This window comes from Brassica oleracea, chromosome C5 (genome assembly GCF_000695525.1).
Source record: "Brassica oleracea var. oleracea cultivar TO1000 chromosome C5, BOL, whole genome shotgun sequence".
In the NCBI taxonomy this organism is placed as follows: Eukaryota; Viridiplantae; Streptophyta; class Magnoliopsida; order Brassicales; family Brassicaceae; genus Brassica; species Brassica oleracea.
The window spans coordinates 46581057-46594783 of NC_027752.1; the positions used below are offsets into that span (position 1 = coordinate 46581057).

Here is a 13727-nt window from a genome sequence, read left to right on the forward strand (position 1 = left end):
CCTTTTTTTTTTTTTTTTTTTTTTTTTTTTTTTTAATTTTGAAGAAATGGTGCAGGTTGGAGAGGGTCTCTGTCTTGTTTTATAATTTGGCGAAATGACAGTGAAGAAGGGTGGTTTCCGAGGAGGAGATTACTATCGTACTAGTTGTTTTGGTGATGATGATGATGAAACCTTTGGTAGAGTCCCCAGAATGCTCCTACCATTGTCCAGCCTTGTCCTCCTCCTCCTCCTCTGAAAGGCAAAATCTTATTAATAGGCCACGACAGGAACTGCTTCAGTTACGCTCCTTCTTTCACAAGGATCTCCTCCACCTTCCTCCTCTTCTTCTTCAATGCGAGACCCTCCTGAAACGCATGAGTAGGGTCATCTCTTTAGTTATCCTCCTCCTCAAGCTCAACATTCCTGATTATTTCTCCATTATTAAGCATCCCATGGATTTGGGCACTGTAGCTCTACCCCTTCCCACTTCTCTGCTGATGTCCGTCTTACTTTCTCCAACGCCATGACTTATAACCCTCCGGCCAATCCTGTTTATCTGATGGCTGATAGTTCTTTGAAGTCAGGTGGAAAACTATTGACAAGAACAAGTCTTCCCGAGGAACCTTATTATCTCAACCTGCTGACAACAAACTGCCTGACCCTTTGATTAAAAAGAGAAAGATGAACCATGACACCTTTGCTCAACAGGTTTTGGCTGATGAAGACAGAGTCAAACTTGGCAGAGATCTGGGTTCCTTGACAGACTTATAAAAAATTTCCTGAGAGATCACATCTCCAATGCTGGGGGATCTGGAGATGATGAGATTGAGATTGACATTAATGATCTCAGTCATGATGCCTTGTTCCAGTTGCGGGATCTCTTGGATGAGTTTTTACAAGAAACCCAGAGCAAATATTCAAATGGTGGTGAACCCTGTGATGAGTTAGAGGTAAATTCATCTTCCTACATCTCATGCTTAATCCATTTGATAACATGACTGAATACAGCCAAAATTTCCTTGATGTAGCTTCTGCATGGACCAGGGAGTTCATTGACGCAACACTATGATGGTTTGTTTGCTGTTTGAGAAAGGTCTCATGTCCTACTGTTTGATTTAAATTCTCACTTTACTTGCAGGGAGTGAAATGGAGGACTAGGATGTTGACATTGTTTATAACGAGCAACCTAAATCCCGCATCTCTCCTGTCAGGACACACAAGGATGAGGCAGTGGGGAACTCCACTCGTGAGTTTTCTTCATCTCATATTGCATTAGTCTTGTTCTCTGTGTAACTTTTGCAGATGATATCTGATTGTTGATGTTCTTTCACCCACCCTCAGAACCATCTTAATAGTCTCTTGTCAGAAGTGGTCGACACTCTAAAATACTCATATTTCCTCTATACTTGCTGTTCTTATTCCAGTGGCCTTTTTACTTTCAGTTGAGAGCAACTTGCACGCCTAGTTTGATAGTGAACATTCTCTGTTTGTATTGCTCCCATATCGCTGTTTTCTTTGTTCTTTAGTGCTCATATTATTCCTTGTAGTTCTCTAACCTCTATGGTTTTTGGTGCATGTAAAGACTATTGAGTTCACCAAAGGTAAATATCACTATGGATAATAATTGATACCTCTGAAAAGGTCTATATTGAGTGGGGCCACAACATTATGAAAACAATTGTTGTTGTTGTCATGATAATATATACTTTAACGAAGTCTTAGATTTGGTCAGACACCAATTACTCTGATTGGTTGTTTTCTTTTTCCTTTCATCAGCTGATACAGGGGCCTCAATGCAGATTGAATCTTGAAGGCTCGAGAGAGAAGTTCTAATCAGGTTAGCTTTGTTTTTTGGAGCTCTGTTCTGGTGACCTTTTCATAACTAACTTTAAGAAATTAATTCTGAGACCAGAATAAGAAGCGAGACCCAGAGAAAATGAGACGAGAGAGGGAAGAAGTCGAATTGCAAAAGAAGAAAGGTATAACTTGATTTGCTAGTTGTAAGTATTCGATTTTGATGATACACATAAGAGTGATGTTTGTTTTTTGGGGGGGTACCAGAAAAAGCACGGTTACAAGCAGAAGCCAAGGAAGCGGGGAAGAAGCTAGAAGAAAAGCTGAGGCGGGAGCTGCAGCTGAAGCATCAAGTGAGGCAAAGAGGAAACTGGAACTTGAAAGAGAAGCAGCCCGCAAAGCTTTGCTTGGGGTAAAGAAGAAGAAGCTAGCTATGAATGTTGGGTGTTGTGAAAGACGGAATGAAATATTAATGGGTGAACAACAAACAGATGGAGAAGTCGGTAGAAATAAACGAGAACTCAAGGTTTTTCAAGGACTTGGAACTGCTGAAAACAACAACAAGGGAGCAAATGAGAATAACAAGAGAAGAGGATGGGTTGGGTGTTTTGGGGGTTTGGAGGCAGCAATCCTCTAGAGCAGCTGGGGCTGTTTATAAAACACGAGGATGAGGATGAAGAAGAAACTGATACGCTGGTTGCTTTGCCAGATCTCATCTTGGCACAAATGAAGAAGTGGAGGAAGGTGAAATCGATTGATTCGGTTGTTGTGTCTTAGTATGGTGGGTTTGTTAACATATTATGATATTTTGGTAGGTATCAAATCTGAGTCTAGATTAACTGTATGATGAACCAAACCGGAAGAAAGAGCATAATCATCTGAATCTGAGTTTGTGTAATACAAGAACTGACAATTCGTGGAATCCAAACGAAGAAATTTTCTACCTTTTCAGGTGATGGTGCAGTTTGAGTTAGGTAGACTGTCGTTATTGATCTGATATATTAATTTCGTGAGTCCCCCAATAGGTGCAATGATCATCAGTACAACCCCAAGAATTATGCAACTCTGAGAACAATGAAGAAAAAGTTAACAGCATTTCCTTCTTTAATAGCTATTTGTATAGTATAAAAACAGAGGAGTGAGAGAATTTCAAATACATACCCAATTGATAAACCATGATAGACTAAATCTATTTGGTCTCTTCAGGATCAACCATATGATGCAAGGGATCTGAAACAGAAAACAAACAAACAAACAAATTGTTCAACTCTTCTGAATCATCATCATAACAAAGAATAGCAAAGTAGTATATTTATTTCTTAGGGGGGCTTACAAAGTATGTGGTTGGGGCAAACACGAATCCCCCAAAAAATGATAGCAAAGCACTGAAATACGGTAATGCCACTGCAATACCCATCGTGGCAGCTGCGACCATGATTTCATATGTTTTTAGAGGACCACCACACCAACGTATTATTATCAATTAATAATCTCGAACAAAACACATATTTTTTTAATGATTGTGTGGAACTTACCCACGAATGTCCATCGGATGCTAAACCTTAGAACTCTAGTTGGCCTGAAGTGCCATTTCCTTATCATTACAGATTCGATCATATCAAACACGGGCATTGCGTACACCTTTTTTTTTTTTTTTTTAAAGACAAAGACAAACATAATATAATTAGTTTCCCTGGTCGTGTCATGTTTGGTTTTCTTCTATTCATATAAAGTAGTACCTGGTAGCTTCCGAGGAGGTGTACGACCACAAACATGTTGGCAAGAATGATAAGTGCCTTGGGATCATGGAGTGATGTCAGTATGTTTTCTTCGACATTGTTCCCAAAGGTCTTAAACCCTATAAGAGCCACAGGGAAGTAGCAGAAAGCTACGATGAGATAGGCTACGATGGCTCCCTTCCACATGGGTCGTTTCGACGGATTCTCTGGTGTTGATGGGATCGTTGCTTGAATTTCTAAAACAACGTTATGACCTGCGTACGCAAAAGCCATCTCCCCCAGTCCACCTAACAAGTCTAACGGCACCGAGTTTGATCTTGTTTTGTAACCGTACTTGACACTCTCTGGGGCCTCCCTTGCCAGTGAGGCTACCCAAGCTATCGTGGAATAGCTGTGCATGCACGCAAAACATTAATGACTTAATAATATATATTGTTTCTCTTTTTTTTCCCCAATAAATAATGTCTGCCATACCATACCTTACAGACATGACGGCAGCTACCAAAGAGACACCGGAAATTGAGTTGAAGTTCTTTAGAAGGGAGAGCACAAACTGTGAAGAGGCAAATATCAAAATGAAGTGTCGGATTCTCAGCTTTGTGCACTTGTCATCTCCCACAGAAAGTTGATGAACCTTTTTCAACGATTCACCTCCGGTCACCATATAGATAATGCACGCACTGGTTTCAACAAGAAGCTGTAGCGGCACGATGATGTACAAACCAAGCTTCCTCCCAAAGGCTGCCTGACCCAACTCGTGGTACCTATCAAACCGTTGCCCTTCAAACATCTCGTGCATCTCAATCATTTGCCAGAGGGTGTACAACGTGATCACCCATGAGAGGATCAGCACCGCAACCCCAGGTCCCCTGATATTTTAAGTACAACAACAAATCAAGTTTATAATATGAATATATATATGCATCTTGGTGTGTTGAAATTTCACTTGTGAGAAGAAGAGGATTATACCATCCAAGCTCTGACATGGCGTAGGGAAGGCCAAGAACTCCAGCACCAACCATTGCAGTTACGTTGTGGAAAGCTGAATAGTACCAATTTGCATTTCTTGATGCTGTTATTGGAAGCCAATCTTCCAGATCAAATGATTGATGATCCTGCAAATGCATGATTTATCATTTTACAACACATCATTCATCAAAAACTAAACAATTTCAAGACCAAAATTAATTAAGGTTTTCTAAGATCGTATTACTGTGTTACAAAGCATATCTTTATATATATATATATATATATATATAATCATGATTATATCATAAAGAGCGCTTAATTACCTCCACATGATCTCGGTTTGGTGGACTTTGGATCATTGCGGACAAAAACTTTAGGAATGTTGTTGTGACTTGTGAGGCAATAGTTGTGTTATCTCCTTTTCTATGTGGTTCCAAAAGTTTGTATACAAAGAGAGATAGAAGTTGACTTTGACCTATTGGAAGTGCCTTGAATGAACTGTGTTCCTCCCTGATATTTTGTTTGTTTGAAATTACCAGGAAATTTATTTATAGTGTTGTTCAACTCTTTTATTATTCGCATTAGAAATGGTCGTCGATTGGGATACATGTCAATAAGTAAATAACTCCAATGGTGTTATATACTGTAATTGTTTTTAAATTAATGTCACTATTGGACAGTTTTACAATTCCTAAATTATTGTTTTTATATACAGTATAATAATCTGAGACTCTTGGACCACATAATTATTTTGTCATTTCAGCAGTTCTTCTTGGGGTCAACGGATCCCCCCTTGAGGATTATACGGTTGAAATTAGCTGGAAACATTAGAGTACGAGGAAGGATATACATAATAACTATTTCACATCAATCACTCAACCGGCAAGGAGTTCCCTAGAGTGCTTGATGCTAGAAACAAAAAACGGCACGTAGTTTAATTTCAGGATACAAATTCCTATTACCGATAGGGCATATTTATTGGGGATTTCTTATGGTGGAGTTCTTAGCGTAATATAAGAACCGTCTCTTAACTTTTAATTAAGAAAAACTAAGAACCAACTCTTAAATCATGCTCTAAGAGCATGATTAACCCGGGATTCTTAGGATGTAGTTCTTATCGAAAGTTAAGAAACTGTTTCTTAATTTTTAACTAAAAAAGCTAAGAACCGGTTTTTAAATAAGGACTTTAAGAACCGGTTCTAAGTTTTTTAGTTAAAAGTTAAGAAATAGTTTCTTAACTTCCGCTAAGAACCTCACTATAAGAACCGCAGGTTAATCATGGTGTAACTTCACAGCAGCCATCTCCCATCTTTAGGCCTTTTTTAAAGGAATGATGGTAAAAGTTATATTTACACTTCCATACGCAAATGTTATAAAGAAGCATCTTTTACATGAATTGAGAGACATGATATTTCCTTGGTGCGATTTGCGACGGATTGTTATGGGAGATTATAACTATTTGTTTTGGTTTTAAAAATCTGATGAGCATTGTATTGTATATACGTACAATTAAACAAAAAAAGGTGAGACGTTTTGCTTGATAATCTGGTATCCCCCCCTACCTATATGGTTTCTTTGTATTCTTAGTGATTTGTTTCTTCTTTTTTTCTTTTGTAATAATTCTAAATTGGCATTCCGTTTTCTCAAGCATGCAAAGGAACAATCTCTTAGTTCAAACTCATGAGAGAACACCATTAGGGATGAGCTGGAGGAAGTATCCAAGATCCTTTTGACAAAATATCACAGTGGTTTAGTAGCCAAGGTGTGCTCCTACTTCCATCTGAATAATATCTGCTATAATTCATATCTAAAACATATATATTGACCTAATAAAAGTGTAATATATAGAATTGAGCTTCAACTGCCATAAACAAAAAATGTGGTCTCAAAACAAATAAAATTAAGCCAATGTGTCAGAGAACTATGCTTCACGTCACTGTATCTGTAAGGTTCAGTTTAGAAACTAAACCAAAAAAGTTGGAGTTTGTGTGGTGCAGTTTAGAAGAAGAAAAAAAAACAAAATTAGAAGGTGGCATTCCGAAAATTGAATTTGAGACCTCTTAAGCGAGAATCATATATACCACAAGACCAAATGCTCATTTAAAAAATAAATCAGATTATGTTTCAAAATTTAAATAAAAGATCCACACACAAAAATTAATCAAAAACATGTATTAGTAATTAAAACTCCATTTAATATTGTTGGTATAATTGCATGCAGTAGTAGTTAAAGAAGATTCGGCCTCCTCTCACAAATGTTAAACAAATATGATTCCGTCCTCCAGGTTTAAAGAAAACTTAGAGAGAGAAGAAGAAGAATCCAACGGCGGCGACAGTGCCGGCGATAGAGAGCTTCACATTGGTTACGGCGCCGCTTTGGGGTGACTCGGCGGTGGGTGCGTCAGATGATGGTCCATCGGCGGAGGTGCTTTCCGGGGTAGGAGCCGGTGGGGAGGATACGGTGGGTCCCTCGGCAGAGTCACTGGGGCTGGTTGCCGAGTAATCATCTTCGGGGGTTGGTTCCTCTGCGACAGGGGACGATGCTTTGGGTGCGGGGGCGGAGGAGGAGGTTTTGGGTGCGGAGGCGGGAACCTTGGTTTGGGTGGTGGGTGCTTTGGTCGGAGAAGCAGTGGGTGCAGCTGAAGGTGCGTCGGCAGCGAAAGCGGTGGCCACAGCCAAAGCCAAAAGGGCAAAAACGATAAATTGACGTGCCATTTTTGTAAAGATTAATAATGTAATGAGGTTGTGTTCCAAAACTAAAGCAGTATTTTATTTATTTTCTCAATACTGCAAAAGCTTTAGATGAAGAAAATAACAAAACCATGAGAGATATTTATATGCTTTTTGAAGATGAGATATATTAGGAAAATCGATGGATTTGAGAGAAAAATGGAGATCCAATTGCCTTATTTAGAAATGTTTCTGTATTTGTAGCAAAACTTCTTATAATTAGAATACATACCAAAAATTGACTTCTAGAAAGAGAAACCAGACCCGTGATGAAGCTTGGTTCATCACCGGGGACCTGAACGATGTTTTGTGCAATGACGAAAAAGATGGAGGGACAGTACGGCTGGAAAGCTCTTTCTCTGACATCCGGCCTTTCTTCTCATAAGGAGACTTATTTGACCTTCAACATTGAGGAGATCCGCTCTCTTAGAGAGGTAAACGAGGCGACCATATCGTGAGATGCCAGCTGGATAGAGCAGTAGCCAATACCCACTGGGTAGAAGCCTTTCCTTCAGCAAGGTGTCAGTATCTCGGGTATGAAGGTTCTGATCACAAGCCGTTAATCTCCTTCTTCGATAAGGGTGGCAGAAGGAGACGAGGCTTATTCAGATATGACCGCATGCTCTGTAAAAACGAGGAGGCTAAGAAGATGATGTGGAGACTTGGAAAGGGCTTCCTTCTGCCTCTGTTTCTGAGAAACTTGCTACCACTAGAAGCGCCATCTCAGCCTGGAATCGCTCTCAACAGCGAAACAGCATGATGATTATCGAGCAGAAGAAGCTAGAGCTTAATGCTGCTCTTTCCAGCGCTATCGAAGACTCTGGTTTGATTCAGGAAATATCAAATCAACTAAACTCAGCATATCTGGCCGAAGAAGAGTACTGGAAGCAACGCAGCCTGGTTCTCTGGCTGAAGCTTGGCGACCGTAATACCGGCTACTTCCATGCCATCACTAAGTCTAGGAAGAGAAAAAACTCTTTCTCGGCCCTTGAGCGAACCGACGAGCAGATGGTTCATAAAGAAGAGGAGATAGTACAAGTTATTGGGGACTACTTTGATCAGTTATTCACCTCAAGCCCGGGTGAGAGAGCCGCAACAGTCAACCAAGCTCTCCACTCCATTATCACACCGGAGGATAACTCCATTCTCACGAGCGTACCATCTGCAGCGGAGATCAAGGATGCGGCCTTCTCTATTCAAGCTGACAAAGCTCCCGTGCCTGATGGCTTCTCTGCCGGGTTCTTTCACACTCACTGGGATGAGATTTGACCAGATATAGTGACGGAAATTCATGACTTCTTTTCTGGCGCTCCCTTACCAGACGGGGTCAATGACACTCATATCCGGCTTATACCCAAGATTACCAACCCGTGCAAGGTCTCGGACTACCGTCCAATTGCGCTTTGCAACGTCCAGTACAAGATCTATTCCAAGCTATTGACTAGACGGCTCCAGCCTTTGATGGACAAGCTTATCTCCGAGAACCAGTCGGCCTTTGTACCGGGCCGTGCGATTGGTGACAATGTTCTTATTACTCACGAGGTCCTCCACTATTTAAAGACGTCAAAAGCGGAACAGCGCTGTGCCATGGCGGTCAAGACGGACATGAGCAAGGCTTACGACCGGCTCGAATGAGACTTCATAGCGCTTGTGTTGGCTCGGTTGGGATTCCACTGAAGTCTAATCACGTTGATAATACAATGTATCTCATCTGTTACATACTCCTTCCTCATTAACGGCTTGCCTAGAGTGAAGGTAGTACCGAGCCGAGGGATTCGCCAAGGCGATCCCCTCTCTCCCTACATATTTATTATGTGTAGCGAAGTTCTCTCGGGATTATGTGACAGATCTCAAGAGGATGGTTTACTTCAAGGGATCAAAGTTGCTAGAGGCTGCCCCCGAATAAACCATCTACTCTTTGCAGACGATACAATGTTCTTTCTCAGCGCTACGGAAGAAAACTGTGACGCCCTCAAGTATATCTTGGATAGCTATGAAGAAGCTTCTGGCCAATCTATCAATAAAGACAAGTCTGCCATTACTTTCTCTCGAAGATCGCCTCAGTCTCTAAAGGATGCGATAAAGTCTTCACTTCAAGTAGAAAAGGAAGGTGGAGTTGGGAAGTACCTCGGTTTACCTGAGCATTTTGGGAGGAGAAAATGTGATCTGTTTGCCTCGATCATTAGCCGTATACAACAGAAAATACGCAGCTGGTCCATACCCCGTGTAATCTTATCTGCAGCAAGAAGCATTATCGCAAAGGCTATAAACAGAGCTAAGATATGAAGTTTAAGTATCCCAAACACTTTTTCCGGTTGGGTCGTGATTTTAACAAACACACACACACGCACACAAAAATGAGCTAAGAAAATCTTACATGGACTTAATCAAAATGAAGAAACAAATCATGGCAAACAACACACAATAATAAGAAAGAAAGGAAGGAAGATACCCCATGAGATTAACCTTGAGATGGATGCTAAGCTCAATGAAGAGCTCATACATTTGTCCCAGATCGGCGGCGTTTCCATGCGAGTAGATCATCATCGAGTTTGCCATCGGGTGCCTCACGTACATGGCCATTATCTCGGTGCCTCTTCGGGTCTGAAGCTTGTGGATTTCCACGTTTTCTCGGTGTGGGAAAGGGGCGAGAAGCAACAGTCCCGTCACCTTGTCTGTTACCACCTTGTAAGACGGCGGACTCGGCGGGAAGAAGGCTAACTTCGCCGCCACTGAAGATGTCATCCCTCCCATGTTCTTTCTCTCTTTCTCTCTCTCTCTCTCTGTATCTACACAAATAGCTTCCCTTTGGTATATTGAGATTGAAGCTTCTTTTTAACTTTTGTTGTTCTTGAGAACAGAGAGACATATAGTTGACTAAGCAATAAATAGTTTACATTCTTCTATGTTTCTTTTCATGATTCCAACGCTAGAAAATAAACAAGAGATTAAAAACTTTCGACAAGATAGCGTGACTCTAGTTTATGTAGGGTTTGTGTAACGTATCATGTGATTTCACGTACTTTCATTCATTTATTTTTAGTATATACACTGTGTCTGGAAAATAGGTGCATGCTGAGCTGATATATAAATATATATTAAAAAGACCCGGGGGTACATATATATTGAATGTTCCATTCCATACATTTTCAGCTGGATACTGTGTTAACTGAGGGATTTGTTAGTATAATGACTAGATATCACATTAATAAATTACTTACCACGGAATAATAACACATCTCATAACTCCTTTGAAAACTATAGGTATCTACTTTTCATATATTTTTTTTTTTTGAACACATTCTCATTAAATTCCAACCATAAAAGTTAGGTGGTTGGCATAAATGTCTCAACCAAACATAATGCTTCTTTAGCTAAAGAGTCACAAACAACATTTTGAGTTCTCGAGATCCAATTGAAGGAGCATGATGGAGAAACTGAGGAGCTCAGCTTCCTTATGTCAGAGAGGACTCCATGCAGTTCAGATATTGCCTCATTTTTCTTGATGGCATTGATCAGTTGGGCGGAGTCCGATTCAAACCGGATGGATGCGAAACCTTTGTTCCTGCAGAAGAGTACCGCTTCGCGTAAGGCAAGGCTTTCTGCCATTAGTGGGGAAGCTACATGTCCACTAGATTGCTTCATTCGGAGGATGACCGATGTCGTCTGCATTGTCCATGCCAGTCCCGCTTTTCTATCTTCTTGCCGCCATGCCGCATCTGAGCGGATCACTACATCAGTTGTCTGGACATCCTCGTGCGCTTGGGGGGTTCGTGGAGAAGAGTCCTTCTCGATCTTTTGCATTTTGTCCCATTCTTTGGCCGCTTTGATTGCTGTAGATAGCGCTTCCGCCGGCGACGCCGAGCTTCCATTAAATACGAACCTATTGCGTTCTTTCCATAGTATCCAGATTATCCATGGAACTAAAGGGCTTGTAACCAGTCCCGTTGGTGGCAGGCAAGGTCTCAGACAGTACATTCCAAGCATTTTCTAAATCTACTATTCCTCTAACATCAATTCCTAAAACTAAGGGGGCATCATGCCATACCTGCTGTGCAAAGGGGCATTGAAAGAGCAGATGAATAATAGATTCAGATGTTCCACATCTTTTGCATTGAGGATCCACATCAATATGTCGTTCGACCAGCCTCTCTCCCACCGGTAGTGCTCTCTTGAGTGTTTTCCACGCAAAGGTCTTGACCTTTGGTGCTACTTTGAGGTTCCACACATTTTGATACCATCTGTTGTGGCCGCCCACACCTACTGCCTCCGCATTTTCCTCCTGAGCTGATGCGAAGTAGTAACCGGATTTAGTAGAATAGGTGCCTGACTTCGTGCCCAGCCATACTAGCTTATCTGGTGAATTTGATATGCTTGGTTTTATAGAGAGGATCTCCTGTTCATACTGTGGGAGAATTAGTCTAATCTTCTCGATGTCCCATTCACCATCCATGCTTACGCGCAATTTTATTTTTTGTAAAAATTATTACATAATTTATGAATATTAATCATTTTAAAAGGTGAATGATATTTTAATCACTTTAAACGGTGAATAATATTTTATTTATTTATCTTAATGAAAGTATTTTTCAAAATATATTGGTTTACCAATTCAACATAATTTTAATATCTTTGCACAAAAAACATAATTTTAATATGTAATTCATTAATTACTTCTATTTTAATATAATGTAGAATATACTTATAAAATTTATAAAATTAGCATATAATTTCATTATTTTGTTTATAATAAAAATTTAATTAAAATTAATTTATAATAATATTATACTACTAATTTCGAAATTAATCAGTGCATTAATTAAAAGAATATTTAAAATTTCAAAAAGATTTTTTTTAGATTTTTTCTCAACAGATTTTGTTATTTCTAAAACTAAAATTTAAATTTATAGTTAAAATAGATTTGTTATTAATATCTTTATAATTATTTAGAAATGTTATACATTAAATAAACTAATGTAAACAATAAAAAAATTATTTGAATATATGACCTAGACTTCTAGTATGACTATTTTGTAGTAGATAAAAATGGTATGTCTCTTTTAATAGATAAGATTGACGACATGAGGGGCACACTGAATGCTATAATTCAATGGACAATAAAATGAGATATCAGCTGCTTAGAGCACCATTAACCTAACAACCCATAACGGGGTGCTTAAATTTTTTTTTCTTTTTTTTTTGATTAAAAAAAAATTAAAAAATGGACCAATCGCGGGCCGCCACGTGTCAGTGGGGCCGCAAACAGTGCAAGCAGCGGTGCTTAAATAGGCTGCAGAAGAGCTGGTGCTTAAAATTTTGTGGATCCAACCCTGGAACCCACCTACTATTATATTATTTTTTGTTAAGCACCCCTTCCATAAGCACTTGGGTTAAAGATGCCCTTACGTAGAAAAAAAAACATTTAAAAGAAGATATATATATTTTTTTGTCACAAACTTGTATTATAAGAAGCTCACTGAGCAACAAAGTTTACAATCGAAGTAGAAGATCCCGGAGACATGCTCAACATTAGGACGAAAATAGAAAGCATTACAAAACATAGAAAGATAGAGCTTTTATGGGGCGAGTTGATGTCTCGAGTTTTAACCCGATTATCTAACTGCAAGTGCACAGTAAAGTACGCAGTAGTAATACGGGATCGAATCCACAGGGACCGATGATCACACGTAGAGTTGCAGACAAGTTAATAGCTACAGCGAATCAAAATATATTTTTGATGGTTTTTATTTAATTTTCTCTAGTGTCACAAAGCATAAACAAGCATGTAAAAAGATGATTTAAACGATTTGAAAACTATTTTAAAACAAACGTTGGGCATTGGGAATTCTCAGGGATTTCTTTTTAATCAAGATACAATTAATGGAAGACACAGGGATATATTAAGAACCGTCTAGAACTCAAACACGATATTAGAATTAACCTACTTCCGTAGCGCTAATTCTCTATGTTATAGAAATCTCCACACTAACTTCCGCTGAGTTTCAATTTCTAAACAAGCATTAAGAACAGGTTCAATATGTTCACAAAGCGCAATAACATCAACTTCCGAGGGTTAAGGACACTTTGCTCATCTAAAGTATTTTCGGAAGTTCAAACAATCACTTTCGGTGCATCAAACAATCTGAAATCATGAACTAAGTGATCAATTCAGTTCAAGCAGTAAGAAATCCATTAGATGAAGAACCAAAACGTAATCCCTTAGTCTACACACGTTTTATGAATCAAAACATCAAGAAATCCCCTATGAGAACCCCTAAACCCAACTAGATGACTACTCACACATAACTAAGCAAGAACAAAACGATTTTGATGAAGAAAACATGATAAGATTGTATTAAAACAGAGTAAAGGTTCAGAAGATCTTCTCCAAATGGTTTTGAGATGAACTCCTTTACAAATCTTCACAAATCACACAAAACAAGATAAAAACTCTCAAATCTCTCTCAAGAACTTGTAAATCTCCTTCTTGGTCGCCCCTCGTCTTTTCTGAGTCTC

General features: G+C 39.3%; 6 protein-coding genes across 8 annotated transcripts in view; 1 reads left to right on the forward strand and 5 right to left on the reverse strand.

Moving 5' to 3' along the window:
* Window positions 1–2670, forward strand: part of LOC106295161 (protein LYK2) — a 5922-nt gene extending 3252 nt beyond the window's left edge. Inside the window, exons 3-9 of one of the 3 annotated variants that reach the window (XM_013730989.1) lie at window positions 564–643; window positions 713–929; window positions 1008–1050; window positions 1118–1225; window positions 1756–1816; window positions 1892–1958; window positions 2041–2670. In XM_013730989.1, coding sequence (XP_013586443.1) covers window positions 564–578 — 15 coding nt within the window. In that variant the 3' untranslated portion in view covers window positions 579–643; window positions 713–929; window positions 1008–1050; ... (2 more) ...; window positions 1892–1958; window positions 2041–2670. Of the gene's footprint in view, window positions 1–55; window positions 930–1007; window positions 1226–1755; window positions 1817–1891; window positions 1959–2040 lie in introns of all 3 variants that reach the window. The other 2 variants (XM_013730988.1, XR_001260972.1) reach the window with 2 other exon arrangements.
* Window positions 2590–4964, reverse strand: LOC106295162 (lysine histidine transporter-like 4). The gene is made up of 8 exons (XM_013730990.1): window positions 4805–4964; window positions 4482–4627; window positions 3992–4381; window positions 3513–3903; window positions 3309–3414; window positions 3107–3198; window positions 2935–3003; window positions 2590–2838 (listed from the first exon to the last, which is right to left on the reverse strand). The coding sequence occupies exons 1-8, from the start codon at window positions 4838–4840 to the stop codon at window positions 2722–2724; spliced, it is 1347 nt and encodes a 448-aa protein (XP_013586444.1). The 5' UTR covers window positions 4841–4964; the 3' UTR covers window positions 2590–2721.
* Window positions 4965–6492: 1528 nt separating this feature from the next.
* On the reverse strand, window positions 6493–7291 carry LOC106292509 (classical arabinogalactan protein 11-like). The gene has a single exon (XM_013728109.1). It carries the CDS (start codon window positions 7194–7196, stop codon window positions 6780–6782), a length of 417 nt encoding a protein of 138 aa, XP_013583563.1. The 5' UTR covers window positions 7197–7291; the 3' UTR covers window positions 6493–6779.
* Window positions 7292–9358: 2067 nt separating this feature from the next.
* LOC106292510 (alpha/beta hydrolase domain-containing protein 17C) lies at window positions 9359–9977 on the reverse strand. The gene is made up of 2 exons (XM_013728110.1): window positions 9664–9977; window positions 9359–9447 (listed from the first exon to the last, which is right to left on the reverse strand). Exons 1-2 carry the CDS (start codon window positions 9963–9965, stop codon window positions 9444–9446), a joined length of 306 nt encoding a protein of 101 aa, XP_013583564.1. The 5' UTR covers window positions 9966–9977; the 3' UTR covers window positions 9359–9443.
* A 561-nt stretch (window positions 9978–10538) lies between these two features.
* On the reverse strand, window positions 10539–11015 carry LOC106292442. The gene has a single exon (XM_013728027.1). It carries the CDS (start codon window positions 11013–11015, stop codon window positions 10539–10541), a length of 477 nt encoding a protein of 158 aa, XP_013583481.1.
* A 1494-nt stretch (window positions 11016–12509) lies between these two features.
* Window positions 12510–13727, reverse strand: part of LOC106343688 — a 3023-nt gene continuing 1805 nt past the window's right edge. The window contains exon 2 of the mRNA XM_013782975.1: window positions 12510–12799. Within this exon, the coding sequence (XP_013638429.1) occupies window positions 12685–12799 (115 nt within the window). The 3' untranslated portion in view covers window positions 12510–12684. The remainder of the gene's footprint in view (window positions 12800–13727) is intronic.

Bases quoted from the DNA above. Each gene is read 5' to 3' on its own strand.
- LOC106295162 (XM_013730990.1), bottom strand. From the start codon at position 4,840: ATGATCCAAAGTCCACCAAACCGAGATCATGTGGAG. The intron at 4,382-4,481 runs GTATAATCCTCT...TTAAAATATCAG, and splicing joins GCCATGTCAGAGCTTGGATG to GGGACCTGGGGTTGCGGTGC. The intron at 3,904-3,991 runs GTATGGTATGGC...GTGCATGCACAG, and splicing joins GCTGCCGTCATGTCTGTAAG to CTATTCCACGATAGCTTGGG.
- LOC106292510 (XM_013728110.1), bottom strand. From the start codon at position 9,965: ATGGGAGGGATGACATCTTCAGTGGCGGCGAAGTTAGCCTTCTTCCCG.
- LOC106292442 (XM_013728027.1), bottom strand. From the start codon at position 11,015: ATGCAAAAGATCGAGAAGGACTCTTCTCCACGAACCCCCCAAGCGCAC.
- LOC106292509 (XM_013728109.1), bottom strand. From the start codon at position 7,196: ATGGCACGTCAATTTATCGTTTTTGCCCTTTTGGCTTTGGCTGTGGCC.